Source organism: Polypterus senegalus, chromosome 2 (assembly GCF_016835505.1).
Source record: "Polypterus senegalus isolate Bchr_013 chromosome 2, ASM1683550v1, whole genome shotgun sequence".
Lineage (NCBI taxonomy): Eukaryota > Metazoa > Chordata > Cladistia > Polypteriformes > Polypteridae > Polypterus > Polypterus senegalus.
The window spans coordinates 99,191,223-99,218,686 of NC_053155.1; the positions used below are offsets into that span (position 1 = coordinate 99,191,223).

Genomic DNA, 27,464 nt, shown 5'->3' on the forward strand with positions numbered 1-27,464 from the left:
TCACAGTATTACAAAATGTATTCTCAATTTTCTTCCTCTTTCTTTCTTTGATATAAAAATAAACACAACTTTAGTACATCTTTTTGTAGAATTTGTTTAAATATTGTACCTGAAAAACAGCAGTCAGAGTAAGGAGTGCAAATTTAAAACACACAATTACCACTTAATTACATTACAGTATATCTAATAAAGAGAGACATAAGTAGGATTCTTAATTGCAAAATGCATATCTAATATTTCTCCTTAGGACAGAAAAGCCTTTGCAGTACCTTCATAATGCTCATCAAATCTGTCTGGTAATAACGATCTTGATGTGCATTTGCTGCTGCGAGTGTTAAAAGGTAATCATTCCTTGCATGTATAGCCTTTGAGTTGCAATCACTCCTTTTGGCTTTTAACTAAAAAGGAAAGGCAGGATTTAATTATGTTTGACTTACTAGATACTTTAAGTTTACTTATGACATAACTCCAAAAAAAAAAAAAAATGTATGGTACTAGCACATGCCAAAACTGTAACCATATTTTAAGAAAAGCAACTAAAACAACATAAACTCTGCTTAGCTGTAATATATTAGCATTCTGGAATTAAATTTTAATTTAAAATACTTTGTCATAAGGATTTCAAAGAAAATGTCAGCTGTCACATTAGAGGCACTACTTTCCATTTTCTTTCCTTAGGAACCTGAGCCATCTTAATCCAAAGCAAAGCAGATTAGTCTTGCTGTTTAAATTGGTAAATATCTGCTTAATAGTGTATGAATGAAGAAAAAACAAAAAAAAATCTGGGAGACATGTAAGAAGAAAGATCACACAGGCACTAGTTAGGTCAGTCTTTTAACCATTTTTTAAACAATACTTGTTACAAGTATTTATTTTTGTAATTAAAATAATATACTTTGAGTATATGCATCTACTGTGCTATAATTTTCTGAAGAATCAGAAAATATAAACTCCTTTACATTTATTAGATATGTATCAAGAAAATCATTTAAAATGGGCATCATCACATTTTTGTCACTTACATATTATTTCAAATTGCTCTGATGATGTGTGCAGTTTTTTTTTTTAATTTTTCACTTTTTACTCTCACAGTGGTAACGTTGCTGCCTCGCAGTAAGGAGACCTGGGTTTGTTTCCCGGGTCCTCCCTGCGTGGAGTTTGTATGTTCTCCCCGTGTCTGTATGGGTTTCCTCCAGGTGCTCCGGTTTCCTCCCACAGTCCAAAGACATGCAGGTTAAGCGCATTGGTGACCCTAAATTGCCCCTAGTGTGTGCCCTGTGGTGGGCTGGTGCCCTGCCCGGGGTTTGTTCCTGCCTTGCTCCCTGTGCTAGCTGGGATTGGCTCAAGCAGACCTCCATGACCCTGTGTTAGGATATAGCGGGTTGGATAATGACTGACTGACTCTCTCGGATATCAGAATGTGGACAAGATACTGTTTTAACTTTATTACTGGGTTCTCTATATATACACTGAAAAATTCAAATACATTTTAAAATGCCCAAAAAATGAATACCTTTAAAAAGATTTTAAATATTATTTGGCTAAGATTAATTTAAAACAGTTTTATTAAATAATGTTTTATTCAAAACATCATACAGCATCAGACTTGGATATTATGATGTTCAAAACAGGAAATACAAATGGGAAAGTAATATCAATCCTTACCTTTACACTGGCTTTCTGTAAACTTATTCTTGATTGAAATAAGCTAAGCTTGGATCTATAGGGAAAATATAATATAACACTTATATTACATTCTTCTATAAGGAACTAGAAGTAGTATTATCATGTGCACAGAGTACAGTAACATTTGTAAAAAATGTATTCTGGTTATTCTGGTTGTCTTAACATATCGCTTTATAAGCCCATCTGAAATAATCCATATTAGTTAAACACATGTTTACAAACAGAAAAATGTAGTTAAACTTTTTATTAAATTCATGACTAAAAGTATATTTATCAACAGACACTTAAACAGAAGAAAATGTTTTGTTGTCATACTGAACCACTGTATATTATACATGATATGCTCTTCACAGCACAAGGGGTTAAATAAGTTTAATTTACCAAAAAATAAGTTATCACATAGTAATGATGCTACAGACAACTTCAAAAGAATAATAAATGGTATTAAAGAAAGAACACAAATATATTTTTGGCAGACAAAATTAAGTAAATTTCATAAATGATACTTTAAGCTGCCAAATCCTAAGGAAAACAGAATTTTCAGATAAACTTGAACTAAATAATCTTAACTGGATTATAAAGAAATGGTGCTTGTTTCATTTACTAATAAAACATGCACAGGCCCAAATGATACAAATTAACTTTCCAATAGTCAGATGTTACAGTACGTAGGTGGCAGTAAATAATGACCTTCACGATATTTTTAATCTAGCAATGATACTTACTTGGACTCAATATCTGCTTTCTCTCTCACTGCATGAGCCATCTGTTCCATTTCAAAGTATTTCTTTTTGGATTTTGCCAAGTCCTTTACTGTGTCCTGCAACTCAGCTTGAATTCGTGTCAACTTATCTATGCACTGTATAAAATACAAAACAATGCAGCAATAAATAAAACCATGAATAATAGTGACTTTAGTTAAGCATAAATTACATCTTGTTGAGTAGACGGAGACAGAAGTTTCTTTCATTGCACCTGTTCAGTTAATTTGATCCATCATGCAGCTAAAATAAATCAGATATTAGCAAACAAATCCTGGTCAAGCTACTTTAGGCTAGCTATCTCATTAACCATGTACAGGCAAGCCAGATTATGGTCTAAAGTTACCGTATGTGTTACATGTCACAGAATTAGCAAGAGACAAAAAATTGTTGGAACAATGAAACTCAAAATAAAAAAAATTACTTTCAGACAAGATGCTGATAAATCACTCTGTAAAACTGCCAAGTTAGAAAGCTAATTTTCAAAGTACATTCAAATAGAGGTGTCTGACTAATATACACATTTCAGATTTATAACCCATTACAATCATTTTTATTTGGTTAACAGTTCTCCTTGATGACTATTTTACATGTCACAAAAAATCAAAATGTGGATTTTAGTGCTTAGAAGCTGCTACAGTTTCATTTTTGACTGTCTTCCCATATTAGGTGACTCATTTGTTAAAGGTATTTGAACTTCAAGGCTGATGTTTATGCTAAAGACGCGTGTTGGGTGCTGTGTAATTTACTGATACTTCAATGCTAAACCAGAGCATAATGATAAAAGTGTGACTGTGCTAAAATGTATATACAAAAATACAGAATCTCTGCATAAAGTAATAATAATTTTTGAGAAGTATGTGCGCATTTAAATTTGTTGCCTGCTATCTAAAACATACTCTAAAACAGATTGCGACATGCATTTAAATGCTAATAGGAACTGAATGATTACCAAAATGACAGAAATAAACATTTGAAGGTGACACTCTACAGCAGGCATATCAAACACGCGGCCCCTGGGCCGCATGCGGCCCGCAACAGAAATCTGTGCGGCCTGCATGACAGATCCTAGTTAGCACTGCACTTGTACAAAATGATTATTATCGTTTGTGATTAAATCATTCTGCATCTTCGCCGTTACTTATTGACTTTTCTTACTCTTCTGACAAAAGTGCATTTTCCCATGGCATTATGGTTACCAGAAACATCATCTGCTAGTACAGCCACGAGCCTTGACCAAAGTTAATGAGCCGCAATGTCTCAACTGAAGTGCTAGGCTGCAGCAGGGACGGCCTTAGGCATGTGTAACCTGTGCACTTGCACAGGGTGGCCACGCCAATATATACTGAATATAAAACAGAAAGAGAAAATAACGACATAGCTGACAGCAAAGTGGCCGAAAAACATTGTGTTTCTTGTTAATTAGTACGCTGTATTTAATAATGTCGCTAGAGTCAGAGCAGTAAGCTATATGTAGTATTAACACGTTCTGGCAAAATACAACGAAGTTGGTGTGCCAGGCTTGTATGTTTACCTGCCACTCTTGTATGTGCAGATCCTTAAGTTGGCATTGAGAGTACTGTCTATGTTCGGAAGCACTTACCTTTGTGAGCAATTGTTTTCGTTAATGAAAGCTACCAAAACCCCACATCGCTCAAGACTTACTGTCGAGCACCTTTCATCCATCATAAAAGTTGCAGCTGCACAAAATTTCAAGCCTGATATTGACGAACTGGTTACTAACAAGAGATGCCAAGTGTATGGACAAAAGAAATATAGATCTCACACTGTAAGACTCCTATATAAGCAATGAATATAATATAATAATATAAGGACCTAGCTAAGAGGCTAAAACTCTAATTGTACGCTGTTGAACGGAGAGTGTATGAAAATAAACTGCTTTTCTTTAAACTTTAAGTGTTATATTTTTTAAAGTTTTCAGTATTGGAAAGAAAACTACAGTAACTTTGTATAATAGTATAATAGTATTTGTTACAGTGCAGCCCGCTGACGCACGCATGGCAGTTGAAGCAGCCCACCAATGGTAGTGAGTTTGACATGCCTACTTTACAGTATGCTCTTTCATCCACTCCATGTCTCATTTTATAGTTTACAGAGTTGTGATGGTTTTTCTTATCTGCTAATTGCACCTTGTAGTACAGGTCTTAAAATTGTTGTTACTGTATAAAATCAATTTCAATCACTAAAAAGAATAACCTCAGCACTGGAGATCTTATAAATAAAAAGGTATTTTTGGGTGGGAGTAAGTCTCATGTTGATTTGTTTTTTCTTTTTCAATTTGCTTTCACTGCATTTAATACGAAGTAAATGGTTATATCTATGTTATTATTTGTTTGGTTAGTAGAATCCTACTGTATTGTTATAGTTTTTGAAAATATATTAAAAACAAAGTATTAAGTAGCTGCTTGAAGTTGCATACTATGTCTGTATTATAAGCATTATAATGCAATAACAACTATATTTGTAGTTTAAAATTTCTTTGAAGTTCTTAAAGCAGGGATAAAGTGATTCTGCCACCTTAGCAAATCAATCTAGATTTCCTAGAGGTATATTTATTATTTGTGATACTGATCACTTAAACACTAACAATTGGTTGTTATTAAAGTTTTCTTTCAAATGAACAAAATAAGTGAGAAATAACATCAGTTTACGCTGAAAGAAAAATTAATAATCCTGGAAAAAGCTGATTCTGGAATGAAAGAAATGGAAGAAAAATGTGGCGAAAGCATTTGGAATCGCACATTCATTTCCATTTTGTATACTTCTATTTCTATTTAAAAAAAAGTTAAATCTAACGTCTCATTTTCATTCTGTAACAGCTTGTTGCAAAATTTCTGGTCTTGGGCAGTTTTGGCGAGAGTGTGAGTGCGACATAATACACATAACCAAATTATGTGTCGGAGCTCACATGAGTAAGCATAACGCTTATCAAAATTTTCCTTGTGATGAACAAAAAAAGTGAGAAACAGCGTCAGTTCACTATGAAAAAACAAGTTACATTTAATGTCTGTTCATTCTGCATTTTCATACCTGTATTTCTATAAAAAAAAGGGATTCATCTAACAACTCATTTTCAAATACATTTTTTTTTTTTTTTTACACAGCTATTGTCAAGCTTGAGTCACTAAGTTACACAACAGACTGGAAGGTGTGTCCAGCTTTTCATGGAAAACACAGGTACTTTATTACTGTACAGAGAAGGCAGGTACAGTGTCAAGACTTCATTCAAAATAGGAACACTTAAGCACAAAAGATGAGCCGCGACATGGCCATGCATCCTGCTTTAGCTCCCATCTTCAGATTAGAAGAACACCAGCAGCTCAGAATCACCGCAGTGGCAGATGTAGTCTGGAGATGAGAGATCAGGAGAGTGTGAGATTATTGTAACTCGCTTCTGGCAGGTGCCCCTTCTAATCTTATATCACAGCTCCAGCTTATGCAAAACTCAGCTGCAAAAGTCCTTACTCGAAACAGCAGCAGCGAGCATATAACACCCATTCTGCTCTGTCCTGCAGAGGACAACCAATTACTTTGCCCTTCGTTTACGGTTTACCAGATGCAGTATAGCAGCTAAAGAGCTGTCCTCATGTCGTTGCCGCTAGAAATTGTGAATCGTCAGCAACCCCAGTTAAAAAAGAATATGTATTTTCATCAGATTCGTTATAATGAAATTTCTGTTAAAACAAAATATTTTTATGGTCCCATGAGTTTCCTTATAATGGGATTCCACCTACAGTGGTGTGAAAAACTATTTGTCCCCTTCCTGATTTCTTATTCTTTTGCATGTTTGTCACACAAAATGTTTCTGATCATCAAACACATTTAACCATTAGTCAAATATAACACAAGTAAACACAAAATTCAGTTTTTAAATGATGGTTTTTATTATTTAGGGAGAAAAAAAATCCAAACCTACATGGCCCTGTGTGAAAAAGTAATTGCCCCCTTGTTCAAAAATAACCTAACTGTGGTGTATCACATCTGAGTTCAATTTCCGTAGCCACCCCCAGGCCTGATTACTGCCACACCTGTTTCAACCAAGAAATCACTTAAATAGGAGCTGCCTGACACAGAGAAGTAGACCAAAAGCACCTCAAAAGCTAGACATCATGCCAAGATCCAAAGAAATTCAGGAACAAATGAGAACAGAAGTAATTGAGATCTATCAGTCTGGTAAAGGTTATAAAGCCATTTCTAAAGCTTTGGGACTCCAGCGAACCACAGTGAGAGCCATTATCCACAAATGCCAAAAGCATGGAACAGTGGTGAACCTTCCCAGGAGTGGCCGGCCGACCAAAATTACCCCAAGAGCGCAGAGACGACTCATCCGAGAGGTCACAAAAGACCCCAGGACAACGTCTAAAGAACTGCAGGCCTCACTTGCCTCAATTAAGGTCAGTGTTCACAACTCCACCATAAGAAAGAGACTGGGCAAAAACGGCCTGCATGGCAGATTTCCAAGACGCAAAACACTGTTAAGGAAAAAGAACATTAGGGCGCGTCTCAATTTTGCTAAGAAACATCTTAATGATTGCCAAGACTTTTGGGAAAATACCTTGTGGACTGATGAGACAAAAGTTAAACTTTTTGGAAGGCAAATGTCCCGTTACATCTGGCGTAAAAGGAACACAGCATTTCAGAAAAAGAACATCATACCAACAGTAAAATATGGTGGTGGTAGTGTGATGGTCTGGGGTTGTTTTGCTACTTCAGGACCTGGAAGGCTTGCTGTGATAGATGGAACCATGAATTCTACTGTCTACCAAAAAATCCTGAAGGAGAATGTCCGGCCATCTGTTCGTCAACTCAAGCTGAAGCGATCTTGGGTGCTGCAACAGGACAATGACCCAAAACACACCAGCAAATCCACCTCTGAATGGCTGAAGAAAAACAAAATGAAGACTTTGGAGTGGCCTAGTCAAAGTCCTGACCTGAATCCAATTGAGATGCTATGGCATGACCTTAAAAAGGCGGTTCATGCTAGAAAACCCTCAAATAAAGCTGAATTACAACACGTCTGCAAAGATGAGTGGGCCAAAATTCCTCCAGAGCGCTGTAAAAGACTCATTGCAAGTTATCGCAAACACTTGATTGCAGTTATTGCTACTAAGGGTGGCCCAACCAGTTATTAGGTTCAGGGGGCAATTACTTTTTCACACAGGGCCATGTAGGTTTGGATTTTTTTTCTCCCTAAATAATAAAAACCATCATTTAAAAACTGTATTTTGTGTTTACTTGTGTTATATTTGACTAATGGTTAAATGTGTTTGATGATCAGAAACATTTTGTGCGACAAACATGCAAAAGAATAAGAAATCAGGAAGGGGGCAAATAGTTTTTCACACCACTGTATATAAGGATATACCTCAATACAGACAAACTCAAATAACCTTACTGAAATTTAAGCTTAAATTTTTTAATGCTCCAATATAACACAGGGTTTACTGTTTATGTATATTTTGATTTTTAACTGGGCACACATTTTCAGTTTTAGCTGCCAAAATTACAATATATTATTTTGTCCTTTTATTATTTACAACATGCACTACTGACAAATTTTCAATATTTTCACGAAAATAATTATTGTACTTGATTTATAAACCACAACTTTTCAAAGCAGGATTTGAGGAATATTGTTAATGGTGAAGGTCGGGTACAATACCAGTTTAGAGTCAGGCACCAGCAGGAAAGACCTAGACAGACTAGACCTTGGCAATGGGGACATGGAACATTACCACTCTTATGGAAAAGGAGCATGAGCTAGTGCAGGGAATGGTACCAGATAGATAGTATTACCTCCACACACAGCATAATTTCAGGAACCAAACTTCTTGATTAAGGGTGGTGTCTCTTCTATTTTGAAGCTCTGTTGCATGAAAGGCTTCTAGTGAATGTGGGGACTCTCACAAACCCCTGGCTGAGGGCTGTGCAATTGAAGTTTTCTCTTCGATGAGAGGGTTGTGGCTAAGAGAGGACAACTGGATTGTTGTTTGTGGATATGCACCAAAAAGCTGTCTGGAGTATTCAATCTTCTTAAAAGAAGGTGGGTGAGATACTTGAAAGAGTGCTGCTCACTGACACAGTACTCTTACTGGTTGACTTCAATGCTAATGTTGGAATGAAGAAGGTATTTGGAGAGGCATTAGATTTGGGAGGAATAGCCTGCTGTATCTGAACCAGAACAGTGAGTTTCTGTGCTTGTCATGGATTACCCATAACAAACACAATGTTTGAACACAAGGAAGCTCATACATGTACCTGTTACCAAAGCAGTACAGACTTAAGGTAAATTACCAACTTTGTTGTGTTGTTTGGCCCAAGTCCAAATGTTTTGGGCACACTGGTGAAGAGAGGGCCAGAGCTGTCAGCAGATAGGGAGTTGGATTTGAAGCGAGGGGCATAGGCAGAATTGAATGGGGAAGGTAAGCAGGTAGAGTGTCCCTGGAAAGTCTGGTTGAAATTTATGTTCCTGCAGATTTCAACTCCTATCTCCATGATAATTTCACCCATGTACAGAATGGGGTCGGGGACATTAACTCCAAATGGAAACTGGTCAAGAACCATTTGTGAAAGAGTCTACTAAAAGCTGTGGTCTTGAAGCCGTTGGGGCTTGTAATGATGGAAACCTTACGAACCAATGATAGACACCAGAAGTGAAGGAAGCTGTCAAACTGAAGAAAGCGGCCTTCAGGGAAATGCTCTCTGTGGAGTCTAACTCTTTGACTTGGTTTAGAAGTACTGATAGGCTGGGAGGATTGCTACAAAAGTGGTTGTAAAAGCAAAAGCTCAAGCATTTGGATGAATTTGGAGAGGCTAGGGGGAAAGACTATTGTATATCCTTAAAACTGTTCTAGCACACTGTTGAATACCTTAGAAGGGGAAGGTGTGACCTTGCCCAGACTGTGTTAAGCAGGGACGGTGAGATGCTGACCTCTTCTGGGGAAATTGTGAAGTAATGGAAGGTACTCTTTGAGGAACTTCTCAACCTGGTGAACATGCCTTCCTATCAGGAGGCATCATTTGGGGGGGTGACGTTATTTGGTTGGTTGGAATCCCATCATTGTTGCCAAAGTCACTATGATGGTCTGTAGTCTCGATGGTGGTACGACTGCTGGGGTAAATGAGATATGACTGGAGATTTTGAAAGCGGGCGGCACGGTGGCGCAGTGGTAGCGCTGCTGCCTCGCAGTTAGAAGACCCGGGTTTGCTTCCCGGGTCCTCCCTGCGTGGAGTTTGCATGTTCTCCCCATGTCTGCGTGGGTTTCCTCCGGGCGCTCCGGTTTCCTCCCACAATCCAAAGACATGCAGGTTAGGTGGATTGGCGATTCTAAATTGGCCTTAGTGTGTGCTTGGTGTGTTTGTGTGTGTCCTGTGGTGGGTTGGCACCCTGCCCAGGATTGGTTCCTGCCTTGTGCCCTGTGTTGGCTGGGATTGGCTCCATCAGACCCCCGTGACCCTGTATTCGGATTCAGCGGGTTGGAAAATGGATGGATGGATGGATTTTGAAAGCACAGGACATTGTTATTATACTGTGGCTAATGCACCGATTCAAAATTATATGGAAGGTAGGTAAAGTACCCTTGGACTAGCAGACTGGTATGGTGGTCCACATATTTAAGAAAAGTGACCACTGGGTCTGTTCCAACTACAGAGAGATCACACCCATCAGCCTTCATAGACAAGCCAAAGTCAAAGATGTGAGTGTTTCCAGGTGTGGGGAGCTACACGTAGCACTGTTTATTTATGTAGATGATATTATCATCTTTGACTTATCTGTCATCTTTGGCAAATACTCAAGTGATTTACTGTTGAGTGTGATGTGGCAGTAACAAGGATTTGGTCATGGTTCCTTCTAGGAAAAGAGTGGATTGCTCTCTCCAGGGTCCTCATCTATAACGCTGTGTATAGATTTCACATTAAAACATGGCATACAGACAAAGACAGAAATTGCATACACACAAAAAATTCAGATGCATAAAACTGTGCATAAGCAAAGTTCAATACACTTTCCCTTTATAAATCCCAAACATGAATATTAATGCACATTCACAAGCCTACAGCCCCACCCGGACTCCTCCCAGAGTTTTGCATATTTGAATATGCAAATTACAGTTTTTCTCGATTGCTAAAACACTAAACTCTATTGTCTGAACCAAATTCTCAGTTGCCTGAACCCACTTATTGAACCAGTCACACTTCTGGCAAAACCATAAGCACTTTTCACCTGTTTAGACACATCTTGTCAACACATTGTCATTGTGATGCACCTGTGTTGCATAATGGTGAGCACAGGTGGCAAAAGTCAAACACAATTAAAGCTCAGTTGTCACCGGTTGAACACAACAACTCAAAATTTATCACACTTGTGGCTAATGATGTGAGGGTACATATAAGCAAGAGCACTGGTTTGTGAGGCACTACAATGGATAGAAATCTAAGAAGAGAAGTTCGTGTGAGAGGAGGTCGAGCAGGTCAAGGTGGTCAGCGAGGACAAAGAACAGTAATATCTGATGAAATCAGAGCTACTGTGATTGACCATGTTCTTGTCCATGGTATGACAATGAAGGAGGCTGGACTAAGGGTACAACCAATCATCAGTAGATTCACTGTGTCCACCATAATCCGAAGATTTAGAGAAGAGAACAGGTAGTTAACTTTTTGACATTATAGTATGTAAATGTTGACAACAATTACATATGTACAATGACTGTACTATATACTGTACCACAGTAAACATGTTTCAGTACATCACTGTGCCAGTGTACTGTAGTATTGTAATGGAGGGTTAGTATGAATTTTTGTAGGCCTATTCCATGTATGTATTTTGTAAGTGCATGTTCTCTTTTGTAGAATTGAAAGACTGCCACATGGGGTGGTAGGACATCTATGTTCTCCCACACCAAGAGACCCTAATTGTCGACATGGTCCGTGAGAACAACACCATTAAACTGCGTGAAATTCAGCTGAGGATCATTGAGGACCATGTGCATTTTGAGGGTATTGACAGTGTCAGCCTCTCTACTGTTGACCGTGTCCTCAAGCGCAACAGACTGCGCATGAAACAGCTGTACAGAGTGCCCTTTGAACGCAACTCTGATAGAGTCAAAGAGCAAAGATTCCAGTATGTACAGGTTGGTATATATCCAGACACATAAATGTTGGTTACTGTAAGTAGTGATTTACTGTAGTTGGCCTACATCACTTACAAAAATATACCTCTATTCCTACAGAGAGTTTTTGAACTGGATGCAATGGAAAAACTCCATGAATACATCTACATGGATGAAGCTGGGTTTAATCTCACCAAAAGGAGAAGGAGAGGCCGTAGTGTGATTGGCCAACGGCCATTGTTGGTGTCCCTGGGCAGTATGGTGGCAATGTCACACTGTGTGCTGCCATCAGCAATCATGGTGTTGTCCACCATCAGGCCAACCTAGGGCCCTACAACACTCACCAGCTCCTCATTTTCCTCAATCACATGCGAGATGCTCTGTTAGGGCAGCAGGATGAACAGCCCATCTATGTCGTTGTTTGGGACAATGTGAGTTTTCACAGAGGCCTCCAGGTTAGAGAGTGGTTCAATATGAACCAAGGTTTTATCAATCTTTGCCTTCCACCGTACTCCCCTTTCCTGAACCCCATTGAAGAATTCTTCTCCTTATAGCGGTGGAAGGTATATGAATGCCAACCTTATACCAGGGTAAATCTCCTGCAAGCCATGGAACTGGCCTGTGGTGACATGGGTGTGGAGGCATGTCAAGCCTGGATACGGCATGCCAGGGTTTTTTCCCCCGTTGCCTGGCCAGAGAAAATGTGGCCTGTGATGTAGATGAAGTCCTGTGGCCTGACCCAGTACGGAGAAATGATGCTGTGGAGTAATGCACTTCTTTTCTTTGTACTTCATTTGTATATTTTTGTGCTTTATTTTTATGTACAAGTGCTACATGTAAATGCACAGAATTTCTGTTTTTTTGCAAATTCTTTTTTCTATGTAAAAGTGTTTAAAATGCCCAGGTATTTTGTTTTGCAACATGCATTTAACCTAAATAAACATTTATTTCTACCGCTTCATGTCCTGAGCATTGTGTTTTCCTTTTTTCTATGTAGTGTTTAGTGACTACTCAGTAGAGTATTTAATTTAGATTGACTTGAGGCATGATTTGACAGGATAATTCAGTTTTGAGCACAGATTGAACTGTTTTGGGGTGAAAGTTTGGTTTTGCAAGAAGAGCCAGAGGTTTTGTGAATGTAGCTTGAAAATTGGGTTTTGTGTTCACAGTTTAGGGAAAAGGAGAGCAGCTTTCCAGGAATGTGTCTTAGCAATCAAGAAAAACTGTAATATAAATAGCCCCTTCCATTCAGTGTTTTGTTTTAAAGACAATGATAAAAGCATGTATCAAAAAGAACAATTTCAAAAAAGAAGTGCTCAGATGTCAAAGTCAATGTGAAATGGCCACTGTCTGAGTGTCATATGGAAGTGCATTTGGGCAACAGAAAAGAAGAAAAAAAAAGGGACATGGTGAAGAAGAAAAAAAAAAAAGTCTATGTCTAGATTAAAATCAAAATGTTGAGTTTAATCTCAAAATTTGCACTTTAATGTCATACTTTATCTGTCATTAAAGTAGAACGTCATAAACTTTATCTTAAAATCGATGTGTAATTTACTGAAGTTTCTCAACCCAACATAACTAAAGCAGCAAGTTAAATGCTTCATATTCTATGAGTTTCCCTGACTTGGTCGTTAATTGCTACATGCTTCTTAAATGGGCTTTCTCTTAAGCCGACAGGAGCATGCAGGCAGTGATTGCCACACATAAAAGATTACACTCATGATCTTACATTTCTCTGACCATTTTAGAATACTAAGATGTATACTTGATATCATTTTCATGAAGAAATGCATTAAAGCATGTATTTAACATGTGGGGGCATGGTGGTACAGTGGTAGTGATGAGCAGGCACCACACCAAGGGATTGTTTCTGCCTCCAGCAAGATGCCTGCTGTGACGTGCACAACTCTGGATGGAATAATTTATTGCAGTAGTACTGTCTGTCAAGCGTACCAACCACTAAATCCTGTCCTGCCTTCCTTCTCCACGTAAGCCATCACCACATAATAAGCGTCTGTAATAAATGTAAAATCAGATATAAGCTCAGAATGCCAATTCTACAAAATATTTAAGGAACATTGAAAATTTTTTATTATACATGCTTAATTATTCCATTCATCTATCCATCCAGGGTCGTGCCAGTCCCAGAAAGTATACAGCATGAAAAGGAACAATCCTTGGACATGGCGCCAGCTCATTGCTACTGCTACGAAACACATGCTTATTTAATAACAGTATACACTATTTAAATGAAATTAATTTATCTATAAAATGTAATATATATACTTTAACTAGCAAAATACCTGCGCTTCGCAGCAAAGTAGTGTGTTAAAGAATTAATGGAAAAGAAAAGGAAACATTTTGAAAATAACGTAACATGATTGTCAATGTAACTGTCTCATATACATACATACATATATATATATATATATATATATATATATATATATATATATATATATATATATATATATATATATATATATATATATATATATAACATCCGCCATGTTGAACTTTCTTATTTATGGCCCCATCTTCACTTTTTCCTGCGCTAACCGAAACTGATGTACGTACTTATTTCGATGGTATGACGTAACTGTCGGCTGCCATATTGAACTTTCCAACGTCACTTATTCTCCAACTTCTCATGTAGGTAGAAGGCTGAAATTTGGCAGGCTAATTCCTTACAGCTTACTTACAAAAGTTAAGCAGGTTTCATTTCGAAATTCTACACGGTTGATAACGGTTGACAACGTTTGCCATGTTGAACTTTCTTATTTATGGCCCCATCTTAACGAAATTTGATAGGTGGATTCCCTGCGCTAACCAAAACCGATGTACGTACTTATTTCAGTGGTATTATGCCACTGTTGGCCGCCATATTGAACTTTTCAACGGCCTTTGTTACTTATGGGCCCATCTTCAAGAAATTTGGTACGCGGGTTCCCAACGCTAACTGAATCCTACTTACGTACATATATACGTCCATAGCCTGCAGCTCGGTCACCGTGTGAGGCGGCGTTGGGTCTCCCATCCCAACACCTCCCACATTGTTGGCTGCCTGCCTATATAAGGTCCGTCACTCCAGTCTCTACATTCCCTTCCTTGCTTCGCCACAGGATTCATATATAAAAATATATATACTAGCAAAATACCCACGCTTTGAAGCGGCGAATTACTGCCTTAAAATTTTTATTAAGAAGAAAATTAAACCTTTTAAACTGAGGAAAAATATACCAATAATTATTTGTTAAGGATCTCTTTAAATGCCACGTTGTCAGTTCGGCCCTCCGGTTGTAATTTGACTAAGCTGTGTGCTGAGTTTACTCTTGAGCATGCAACGTACAGTTGGCCATGTGAACAGTAATCTTGTTTCAAATCTCACAGCTTGGATTGCTGCTGTCATAATCGGTTTGAGTTTCATGGTTTGTTTCAATTATGACAGTATTTGTAGGACTTGTGTTGAAGAGATATTCGGCATCTGTCAAGTGTTGTAAGTATACAACCGGTTTCATCGATAACTTCACATCCAGCTTTTGAGAGTTTAAACATTCATAAACATCAAAGTGTCCACTACTCAAATCGTCACCTGTGAATCTAAGATGTTTAAGAGCCATTGGCAGTTGTCCAAAGGTGTAAAATATTTGGCCATTAAGGTACACTTGAAAGCGACAACCGAACAATTCACCGGCAGCCATCAACTCACATGCAGATGCATAGGTGAAAGGCTTTAGCATTTCACTCTTCTAGTGCTCCTGTGTAGAATAAATATCTCCTGTACCGTCATCAGTCCACACATTGAACCTGTCCCAGTAATTCAATACATAAGACACAATGTTCCTCCGGATATCAAGAGTGAGCCTGATATGGCCGTGCAATATGTAACAAAGAGAATGGAAAAGGTAGGTGCCATCTCCGGAAATGGAAACCACTCAGTAAGTGACAGTTCTTTGATCGATGGTGATCACCTCGATAGACATGTTAATGGGGGTATGGTTGGAATGATAAAGGAAATGGGTACCTGAACAATGTAAAGTAAGTCTAAAATACCTACACAATAACTAAAATCATAATAAATGAACAATAAAACAGCGGAGAAGCCGTGGATTAAATAAAAAGGCTGTAGTTATCAGCAGGGAGACGTGAATCCCGTGGTGAAGCAAGGAAAGGAATGTAGAGACTGGAGTGACGGACGGCCTTATATAGGCAGGCAGCCAACAACGTGGGAGGTGTTGGGATGGGGGACCCAACGCCGCCTCACATGGTGAGGCTTCGCAGCGGAGAAGTGGTGTGTTAAAGAAGTTATGAAAAAGAAAAGGGAACATTTTTAAAATAACGTAACATGATTCTCAATATACAGTAATTGTTTTGTGAGTGTTATAAGTGTTGCTGTCATCAAGGATTTGATTATCATTATTTCTTTCAATCAGGTTTGTATTTGTAGGATGGGTTGTGTTCAAGTTACATTCCGTGTTTGTCAATCGTTGTAAAGATAACAGGTTTCATTCATCGATTCATTTCTTACTGCATTAATAAACAGCTCGTCTTCCTCTTTATCTGAGACGTGACACACTGCATGCACAGGTTTTTTTTACATTGTCTTCCTTTAGCGGACATTGACTTTTCCACCGTGTGCTTTGTTTCCGCAGTAGCTGCACTTATGAATATGTTTGTATGTATCACACGCTTCATATTTTTTTGCTGCCTTCTCAATTGTGTAATTCGGTTTTTGTTCAGCACTCTTTGGAACTGTTGCTTTTTGTCTGTGCACTGCGTCATTTCATGTGAGCCACTCGGTGTACATGCATCGAAGGTTCCCAGCTGTGCTGGTGCCATCTCGTGCGATGTCCACGGCTGTATTTAATGTTAGCTAAGACCCGCACTTAAACGTTTCTCTCGCAGTTTCGCCGAGTTTGTGCCAAACACCACCCTGACCATCTCATCTTCCTCTGCATAAGGACAGTCCTTCACCCGTGAATATTTAGCGGCAGTGTTTCTATTGGATTGCCGCTGACGGACAGCCTTATATGGGCAGGCACTAAATTACGGAGTTACGCCTCCCACGGGCATCGAGCAGAAGTCTATTATAGTATATGGATGAAAAAATAGGTTCCAGTTATGACCATTACGCGTAGAATTTCGAAATGAAACTTGCCCAACTTTTGTAAGTAAGCTTTAAGGAATGAGCCTGCCAAATTTCAGCCTTCTACCTACACGGGAAGTTGGAGAATTAGTGATGAGTCAGTGAGTGAGTGAGGGCTTTGCCTTTTATTAGTATACTAGCAGAATACCCGTGCTTGGCAGCGGAGAAGTAGTGTGTTAAAGAAGAAAAGAGAAAGAAAAGGAAACATTTTGAAAATAACGTAACATGATTGTCAATGTAATTGTTTTGTCACTGTTATGAGTGTCGCTGTGATATATATATATATAGCAAAATACCCGCGCTTCGCAGCAATGTCATGTGTTAAAGAAGTTATGAAAAAGAAAAGGAAACATTTTAAAAATAATGTAACATGATTGTCAAAGTAATTGTTTTGTGTATGTGGCGGCAGCGCCGAAGTTGTTTTCGGCAGCTGCATCAGAAAATGTACCACAACGCCTGACACGCCTCCTTTTTACTGTTTTCTCACAGCTTGGATTGCTGCTGTCATATATATATATACACACACACACACACACACACACACACACACACACACACACATACATACATACATATACATACATATATATATATATATACACATACATACCTATCTACATCATATATACACACACATACATACACACACACACACAAATTATATATATGTGTGTATGTGTGTGTGTATATATATATATATATATATATATATATATATACACATACATATACTTGTGTGTATGTTTGTATGTGTCTATATGTGTGTATATAGGTTTGGTCACTGAGTGCAAGGGAAAAATAATAAATTATAGTCTATAAGTTATTAAACAGTAAAACATTAACGTTTTAAGAAGTACAGGTACATTGAAATTACATTTTCTATGTGAACGTTCAAATTAACGTGGTAAGTGTTCGGCAAGGCAGCTGAAGCGTTGCATTGCATTATGGGATCTGTAGTTTATTGTGTTACCAGCGCTTCATATACCCGGGCCATTAATAACAATAATACAGTATATAAAATGATCTCGCGGGCGGATATAATTACGCCGGGCGGATGTGGCCCGCCCTTGAGTTTGACACATATGGAGTAAATAGAACTTAAAAAGATATATTTTTCAAATGTGATCGCGCAATTCAGATAGAGTTGACGCGAACTACAGCCTGCATGCCTCAATAAGTCATCCTCCCCTCGCTCTTACTTTTTTACCGTTCATCTAATGAATACACTGAGTATGGCTTTACCAAAACAATCATTGATGGCGAATAAAGTATCCATTATTCGAGTATGTAGATCGGGTTATATATATATACATATATATATACCCGCGTATCGCAGCGGAGAAGTAGTGTGTTAAAAAGCTAGAAAAGAAAAGGGAACATTTTAAAAATAACGTAACATGACTGTCAATATACAGTATTTGTTTTGTGAGTGTTACTGAGTGTTGCTGTCATCAAGGATTTGATTATCATTATTTCTTTCAATCAGGTTCGTATTTGTAGGATGTGTTGTGTTCAAGTTACATTCCGTGTTTGTCAATCGTTGTAAAGATGACAGGTTTCTTTCATCGATTCGTTTCTTACTGCATCAATAAACAGCTCATCTTCTTCTTTATCTGAGACCTGACACACTGCATGCACGGGTTTTTTTTACACTGTCTTCCTTTAGCGGGACATTAACTTTTTCCACCGTGTGCTTTGTTTCCGCAGTAGCTGGATTTATGAATATGCTTGTATCAGACTCTTCATATTTTTTGCTGCCTTTTCAATTGTGTAATTCGGTTTTTGTTCAGCGCTCTTTGGAACTGTTGCTTTTTATCTGTGCACTGCGTCAGTTCACGTGAGCCGCTCGGTGTACATGCATCGAAGGTTCCCACCTGTGCTGGTGCCATCTCGTGCGATGTCCATGGCTGTATTTAATGTTACCTTAGTCCTTTCTCTCGCAGTTTCGCTGAGTTTGTGTCAAACACCCCCCTGACCATCTCATCTTCCTCTCCATAAGCACAGTCCTTCGCCCGTGAATATTTAGTGGGAGTTTGCTATTGGATTGCCGCTGACGGACGGCCTTATATGGGCAGGCACTAAATTACAAACGCCAGCGGAAGCCTGTCTATGAACTTAATTTAAAGTGTAGGTTTACATCGTGCTTTGTTTCCGAAGTAGCAGAAAGCATGAATATGGTTGTATATGTCACTCGCTCGCTTCTTATTGTTTCGCTGCCTTCTCAATTATATAATGCATGTCTTCCTGGTTTTCTATGTACTGCGTGATTACGTGGAAGGCGAGATGATGTCACACGAAACTCCGCCCCCACGGCGTTCAAGATCATCTCCATTACAGTAAATGGAGAAAAACAGCTTCCAGTTATGACCATTACGCGTAGAATTTCGATATAAAACCTGCCCAACTTTTGTAAGGAAGCTGTAAGGAATGAACCTGCCAAATTTCAGCCTTCTACCTACACGGGAAGTTGGAGAATTAGTGATGAGTGAGTGAGTGAGTGAGTGAGGGCTTTGCCTTTTATTAGTATAGATACACCCTTTGGGGTGCGAGCAGCTGTTGCTGGGCGTGCCAGAATTCATGGAGGAATAAAAATGAAAAGCAAAATTTGTAAAATCTTAATCTATCTATCCATTCCTAAATAATTAAATGGGCAGGCTATTTCATATCAGTGCAATACGCTGCTTGTTAAAACGGATGACTTCTGCTCTTACGTGCACGTAGTGTTGCGTGGACATTACGAACTATCATATCTGTTCAAGTTCTACTTAAATTTTAAATATAAGTATTTTTTATTTAGTTGACAGAAATATCTTTGGTAGGAATGTAAGTTGAATTTAGTCATCATTGCATAAATTTTTCTTCACCATAGAAATGTAAAGACTAAATTCAACTTACATTCCTACCAAAGATATTTCTGTCGACTAAATTGAACCTACTTATATCCAAATAGAACTTGAAAAGATATATTTTTTAGAATCTGAGCGCGCATTTTAGATCGACTTAACGCACACTACATCGGGCCCCGTGCTATTGTGGTCTCGGCTGCCTGTCTCAATAAGTCACCGTCGCTTCGCTCTTACTTTTTTACTGTTCATTTAATCATGGGCCTCTCTACAGTTTTGTTTATTTTCGGGTTATAATGTTCATTAAATCTACGTATCATCTGGTCCATTGGCGGACCGTGCATCTCACACCTAGGCCTTCAGTACTGCTCCGTCTGAATCAACCCGCCCCTCAAAAACTAATTTATGGTTATAAAACCATCTTAATATGCAGAAATACAGTATAAAGAGCCACTGCATCACAGATAGATAACTCCTGTAGCCACAATAAATGCCTTTATTGAACAGATGAACCAGGGGTAAACAAGTTCCTTTCTACTGCAGCCACAGCCGCGACACACATAAAAAACATCAATAATAACTCATAAACTTGCTATATTATCTAGGAAAATCGCAACATTTTACTCACCAAAAATTCGGATTATTTGTAAACAAAATCCATCCTCCTCTCTTTCCTCAAAAACAGTTCAATCACTCTGTCGTATGGATTATCCATGCGCCTCAGTTCCATCAAAAAGTCCCTTTCTATCGCCATCGAAGCTAATGCTGAAAGTCGAATCTGCAGTTTCTATCCAATCATTGGGTCTGAATACGGTGACGTCGCCGTACACCTGCTAGAGGGCCGTACTGACACCAACTCAAAATCTGATTGGTTGAAGCAACAGGTTAATCAACATTTATTCTGTGTTAGAGTACCTGCACAACGGATTGTGAAGGCCTCTCTGCCTGGCAACAAATGATGGCTGAAATGTGATTGGTTAAATGCTTTAATACGAAAATACATGCCTGGAAGCAGCACAACCATCGGAAAAGCTATGAAAGGAAGCGGACAGACTATTTGGAATTATTAAATAAGTATTCATGGACAAAATCTAATTAACATCAGTTAGTGATTCAGATATTTTTACTTATGAATATGCTAAGCACAGTCCTTCACCCGCGAATATTTACTTTATATGGGCAGGCACTCAATTACGTGGGAGGTGTGATGACGCAAGACGCAACTCCGCCTCCCACAGCCATCGAGCTGCAGTCTATTACAGTATGTGGACGAAAAAATAGGTTCCAATTATGACCATTACGCGTAGAATTTCGAAATGAAACCTGCTTAACTTTTGTAAATAAGCTGTAAGGAATGAGCCTGCCAAATTTCAGCCTTCTACCTACACGGGAAGTTTGAGAATTAGTGATGCGTGAGTGAGGGCTTTGCCTTTTATTAGTATAGATGCATTTATTCATAAAATGACATTAAATATACATCCTAGTATTCTAACAGCACAAAGCTCCAAGAGGATACCTCTTAGAATTCTAAATCACTTTAGAAGTCAAGGATCATCATCTGTAAATACGCGCTCTCTTCTATTGGATTGAATTCCTTTATTGTCAATGTATGGTACAAAGAAATCTTCCTTAAATTTGTAAACAATGTGCAATTCATTTTGGTGTATTTTATACAGCCCATGTCCTCGATGTGAATCTAAAAAAAGAAAGGGAAACAACACAGAAACAGTAGCACTGCTTTGATTCTGGGTGCCACCCATTTGCAAAACTGAGCAGAAACGTGCGTACGCATGGTGTGGGGCTGCAGTGAAAATGTGTGTGGCTTTACACCAAGTTTAGTTTTTAGTGAGCATGGAAACAGGTGTTTGCAACACTTTTGTGCGAATGCATCATTTATACATGAGGCCCCCTTGGGAGACAATGGGCCTTAGTGGAGAAGTTCAAGTTTCTAATGATCCTGTTATAAACAAATCATGCCATTTCTCTTAGGATAACTTGACAGTACCAGCACTGAATGAGATAAAATTTACATTCATTTTTAAAAATAACTGGGTCTGTTGAAATCTCATGAAAAAGAAAAACTCCCAATATGATATGCTACTTCAGTAAACTCATCGACTAACGGTTTTGGAGTTGGACTGGGCAAAGAAAATAGTGACAGACAATACTGAACACAAATTTGATGTATTTTCAGAAAATATTTTCTTGTTTCAAATGAATGACTTAATTTCACATTTAAGCTTTACATTTCGTCAGCCAAAGAAATGTCAATTGTTTCTCCAAGGAAAAGTTAAACATTTGTTTCTACTTCAACTTGGCTACAACAGCTGGTTTGTTCAGTAGAAATATGTAAGTGCAAAAGAGGTAATCTTCTAAAAAGATTCACAGATTTGCTTACACTAGTATCCTTTTTTAAACTAAACCAGGATTTAATGAAATAACCTTTGCCTAAACTTCAATGCACCACTTGAATTTTTTGCATATTTTAGATCATGACTATTTCCTCTGCTGGCTGAAATATTTCTATTTCTAGCAACCTCCAAGTGTCTGTGTAAAAAAAAAAAAAAAAATGTAGCTGAAAACTATTTTATGCTGCTAAGCACTCTGTTAGAAATATATACAGTAGTTTAAAATGTCAATTAAACATGTACAGAAAATGTTCTTTTGCAGCATTTTCTTTTAATATGTTATCTACCTTTTTTATGGATATGTAATCCTCTTTATTATTGTGAATGCTTTATCACAGCATTGCTGTGATATCACTATTTTTAAAACATTCCTGATACAGATGTTTGAAATAAATGAAAAGATTTATAAAGACAAATCTTTAACAATGTGACCCAATCGGTAGTTTTATCTTATTTTCCAGTCTTCTCTAATTTACCCAAGTCTGAGCTGAAAAGGGGTGGTGAAAGAGAAACTTAACATGCTCCCCAGAGTATTTACTATAATTAAACTCTGTATTTTAACCAGTACATAACAAGAAATGACCTAGGTCTTGAGTTGTATTAAAATGTATGCACATAAGAAGAAAAAAAAAAAAAACGATGCTAGTTGCATTAGCATAGACTGCTAAAATCACATGCTTTATTTCTGTTCTGTGCATACTTTTGAAAAAGGGATTAGATTAAATTCAGACTCAAACTGCAGTTTCATACCTGACCTTTGCCATGCTATTTGAATTGTTCTTCCTTAAGCCATTCTTTGTGTTTTGTATTACAGTCAAGTGACACCAAAAATACATATTTGAGAGCTGGCAACAGTGATAAAGATGAAATAAAAAATTGCCCACTAGCTATACCTGACTGTGTTGAGTGCAGGAATGGCTCTTTCTGTCCCAGGATTTCCTTAAGCTTGTGTACATTTTCATAGTGTCTGCTTCAGCTTTTACTTTGACTTTCCAAATTCCATGTTGTGTTTTATGTTCTTTTCAGTTTCTTGCTATTCCTATTTTTGAAGGATTAAGTAGTTTATATTAGTTGAAATCTCTGATGGTGTTTAGTTACCAAAGATCTGAAAAGACTGACTTTGGACAGCGTATTTTGATCCAAATATTCCATTGTCGTTTGACATTCTTCCAGTATATTAACACTGTTTAAGCTTCCCACCACTATACTCTCCTCTAGGTATCTACAGCCTGTTTTTGTATTTTACTTAAATATATGTTGTTTAAATCCAAATATGGCATATATATATGTATATGGGTTGTGTGACAGAAGGCTGGGGCCATTTTCCATCCAGGACGCCTCCATAATGGAAAGACTGGGGCAGCGGACATACACAGGACACTACCTCCCCCGGAGCGTTAAATGGCACACCCCGGGGTTACAGCAGTGTCTCAGATTTCCACAGGACTTCATACGAGTTGGAATTTGACCAGGGACTGCTGCAGGAATGGCAGAGCCCCAAGGCTTCCACCACACCTGGGAGTACTTCCAGATCATGCTGATGTGCTCCCGGGTGCAGCATAAAAGGGACCACCTCTCTTCATTCAAGGAGCTAGAGTTGGTAGGGAGAAGACAAAGCTTGCTGGAGGAGGAGTGGAGGCTGAAGGAGACAGAGAGAGGAAGAGAAAGAAGTGCTGTGAACTGTAAATATTGTGCTTTATTGTTATTGTGCATTGGTGGAAAATGATTTGGGAAGTGTTTCCCACTGTTCGGGAACTTGTGTTAGGTGTCTGTCTGTGTTGGGTTTGGGGAGCTGGTGTGCAGCAGTCAGAGAATAAGAAAGTATATGTAAAATCATCTCTCTATTATAATAAAAAAGTTTTGGGAAGAGAGACAAGACTTTCTCAGAGAGACACTTTCACGTCCTGCAAGACTAGACTTTGTTCCAAGAGATTTAACCATGGTCAGGGCCGGAAATAAAAGACAAAGAGTAGATGACAAAGTAGAACGCCGTAAAGAATTCAAAAACGTTGCTGCGATACACATGCAGAGCAGGTGACAGATAATGGAATTATGAAAATTCTAAAGTCTAAAAAAAATTATAGTAAAGATCACATTAGCGCAAACAAAAATGGAAATTATTACTCGGTGAAATAACGGAACAGTGAAAAGAGAATATATTGTTTGGATTTAAACTTTAAGCTGGAGACTTGTAGATCATCTAATTCATGTTGCCATCAGGGAAAAGTAGTGTTTCTTCCCAATGAAGAGGTTTATCTGTAAGAATTAAAAGATTTGTTGTTTGGTGAAATTGAAATCTCGCGAGAGAAAATTTCAAGCCCCGCGAGACAAGACTTTATGCAAAGAGATTTGGAAAAGTCCTGCCCACATATAAAACATTTACAACCATGCACACGATTCAGTCATTTCTCATTTATGTGAATGCTATTGTCAGACACAGTTCGCATAGAGAGAAAGAAACGATATTCACTCACGGGCAGTTATATGTTGTGTTGTCACAATGTAATTCCAAACACTGAATCAAAATTAAATGTGATATTGACGAAAAGGTAAAATTGAAAAAAGACTGAATATATGGACATTGGTGATATGACAGAAGTATGTAGATATTGTTTCGCTTCACACTTTAAGTAGGAGACTTGTAGATCATCTAATTTGTGTTGCCATCAGGGAAAAGTAGTGTTTCTTCCCAATGAAGAGGCGTATCCACGAGAATTAAAAGATTTGTTGTTTGGTAAAAGTGAAATCCGCATAAGCGAGCGGTAGAGACGTGATGTGGCTGGCACACCCATGGTCTACTCACTTCTAATTTGTGTGAATGCTATTATCAGAGACAGTTCCTGTGCTCTCAGCTCCAAACGGGGTCGGAAATAAAAGATAAAGAGTAGAAGACAAAGTAGAACGTCTTAAAGAGGTTCAAATACGTTGGCACGATACACATGCTGAGCAAGGTTAGAGATTATGAAAGTACTCTGCAAGCGGCAGAGACATGAAGTTGCTGGCACGTAGCACAGGCAGGGAGGTTGGTGAGAGAATCGAGTAGGGGGGGAAGCCCCCTAGTCTTGAATAAAATGGAAATGTAAAAATCTTTTACCAAAGAAATTTTAGATTTTGCTGTCACTTTAAAATTATTAATGTAATCCATTCACTAAGAAGGATTTAGAATCCATCCCCCTCTTGCCTGTGATCTGCAGATTATAAAGACAAGTGTCTACTGCTTAGTCTGAAAAACACGAGATTTAAAGCATACTGCAGCTTGTTAGTGAAAATAGGTAAAAATATGTATAATAACCCACTGCATACTATTCTTTATGCCTAACAAAAGTATTAAGTACTTGACCATGCAATCAATTGCTAAAAAATAATCAAGCACTAACTAACACTGATTTGCTGGGAATTCCTTTTAACTACTTTAACTCCATTCATTCTGTATAGCACCATGCATGGAGTACAAGTTCACAGCACAGATACATAAATACAGCTGTAATATGGTAGTAACAAAGTACAAATCCTTACAACATTTACAAACATAAACAGACATATCAAAGTAAACAAACCACAAAACAGAAATAAGCCTTAATGGTAGACTATTATAAACATGTTCATATAACAACTGAAACAGCCAATTGGCAACATAGGAAAAGATGACTAAATTCAAACTAAAGCCAATCCTGGGGAAAATAAGCCCCTGAAGGTCACAAAGTCACAGTTTGTCTAGCTAGGCCAACTGGCTTGCCTTTCTTTCTCCTCCCATGCATTCTAAGATCTCATAAGCACACGCAGAAGGTCTGATATTTTAATTAAATTTATGCACACAAGAAAAACTAAGACCTAAATATTAATAAATAATAATAGATTCTTGATAAAGTAATTTTTGATTTGCACAAACATTCAATAGTGGCATAGAGAGAACGCTGTCTTGCAGGTTTTAGATCACAGTTTGATTTATAGCTACTACAACATAATCAGTAGCATTTGCCGGCATACTTCACTGTAGAATCTAAATAATTCTTGTATACATCTTAATTGCAACAGGGATGGTGCTAGATATCAACTTGTGATCTATAATAACCAATTAAGACAAGAGAGGAGGAAAAAACTTATCACTCTACATTAACAGCAGCAATGAGCAACACAATTCCTTCCATTTTCTATATTTACTTTATCTATACTTGCATACTGAATGTGCTAAAGAAATTTACACTTTCAAGTGCATCTGTGAAAATACTGCCTCCCATAGTGATGTTGAAGTCATGGTAATAATGTTACAGTACATGTTTGAAAACACCTTGAAAAAAACTGTAAAGTTATTCAAAACAATTCACCAGAGATCACAATTATTCTTTCATATCCATCATTCTGAATGTGTAAATAAGGTATATTTCATTAGAAGCAGTTTACTAAGGCATACTGTTGGAGGATAGCAGGCACACACTGTTCTCCCAGTAAAGTCCCCTGATTCTGGTGATCTCGTTGTGCCCCACACTAATCTGCACTCTTGGGTGACAGGACCTCCAGCTGTATAGCGCCCATACTTTGGAATGACCTCCCAAAATGAATTAGATTAGTTGACTTAATTCATTCTTTAAAAAAAAAAAAAAAACTTAAAACTGATCTGTTCAGTAACATAACATTCTGTAGCTTCTTTCAGTTTACTTCTATGTCCAGATGTTCAAGATAATTTGTGTGTTATCACAAATTATAGTATTTGTTCAGGCATTTCTTTTAGTATCAAATTTATTATTTTACTCAGATTTATATTTTCATTTGTTCTGTTTAATGCTTTGTACAGTATATCTAGTATTTATCTGTTTAGTGTTCTATGCAGAAAATATTTCTATCCAATGTTACATAAACCCTGCTGTTCTTTTTGAGACTCTGTGAAGCACCTTGAGCACGGGAAATGTGCTTTATAAATAAAATGTACTATTATTATTACTACTACTACTACTTGAAAATCGATACTTCTCATGTATCCTAAGTAAATACAGTACTGAAAGCATAGCAAGGTGTATTTCTCAGGTATCTTTGGTAATAATCTATGGCTTGTTATATATTAAACTTTAAGGTCAATGGCAAGGTGAACTTTACCATTCTTGAATATGGAAATCAAATTGTAATTTATTTTAAAATTGGATAGCAAAAAACAACATAAAGCAAATTGAGCTAATTGCTGAAAGTACGAATGGCGTCTTGTATTCTCTTTAATTCTGTCCCGTATTCTACTACTTGTTACAATTCTAAAACACAATTAAAGTTCAGAGATAAGCATGCACATTTCAAAAAATTTTAAAGGCTTTTCTTTCAAAAACACATTTTAATTTTGAAATAACTATTAGGTTTTTTTTTTTACTGCTCACATCTAATGTTTATGCTACTAGAAACATTAAATATCAAATTTATAATTAAATGAACATATAATTGAAAAAGTAAATAACCAAATCTAAAACCAAAAAGTTGGATAATGCATGTTCAAAGAAAGTATGGAA

The 27,464-nt window shown here is 37.6% G+C and overlaps 1 protein-coding gene across 2 annotated transcripts in view; it reads right to left on the bottom strand.

The window, feature by feature from the left end:
- The window catches only part of LOC120523191 (F-BAR and double SH3 domains protein 2-like), a 233,679-nt gene that overhangs the window by 67,041 nt on the left and 139,174 nt on the right, over positions 1-27,464 (bottom strand). For both annotated transcript variants that reach the window (XM_039744241.1, XM_039744242.1), the window contains exons 6-8: positions 2,412-2,545; positions 1,666-1,720; positions 270-398 (exon numbers count right to left, since the gene is read on the bottom strand). In XM_039744241.1, the coding sequence (XP_039600175.1) occupies positions 270-398; positions 1,666-1,720; positions 2,412-2,545 (318 nt within the window). The remainder of the gene's footprint in view (positions 1-269; positions 399-1,665; positions 1,721-2,411; positions 2,546-27,464) is intronic.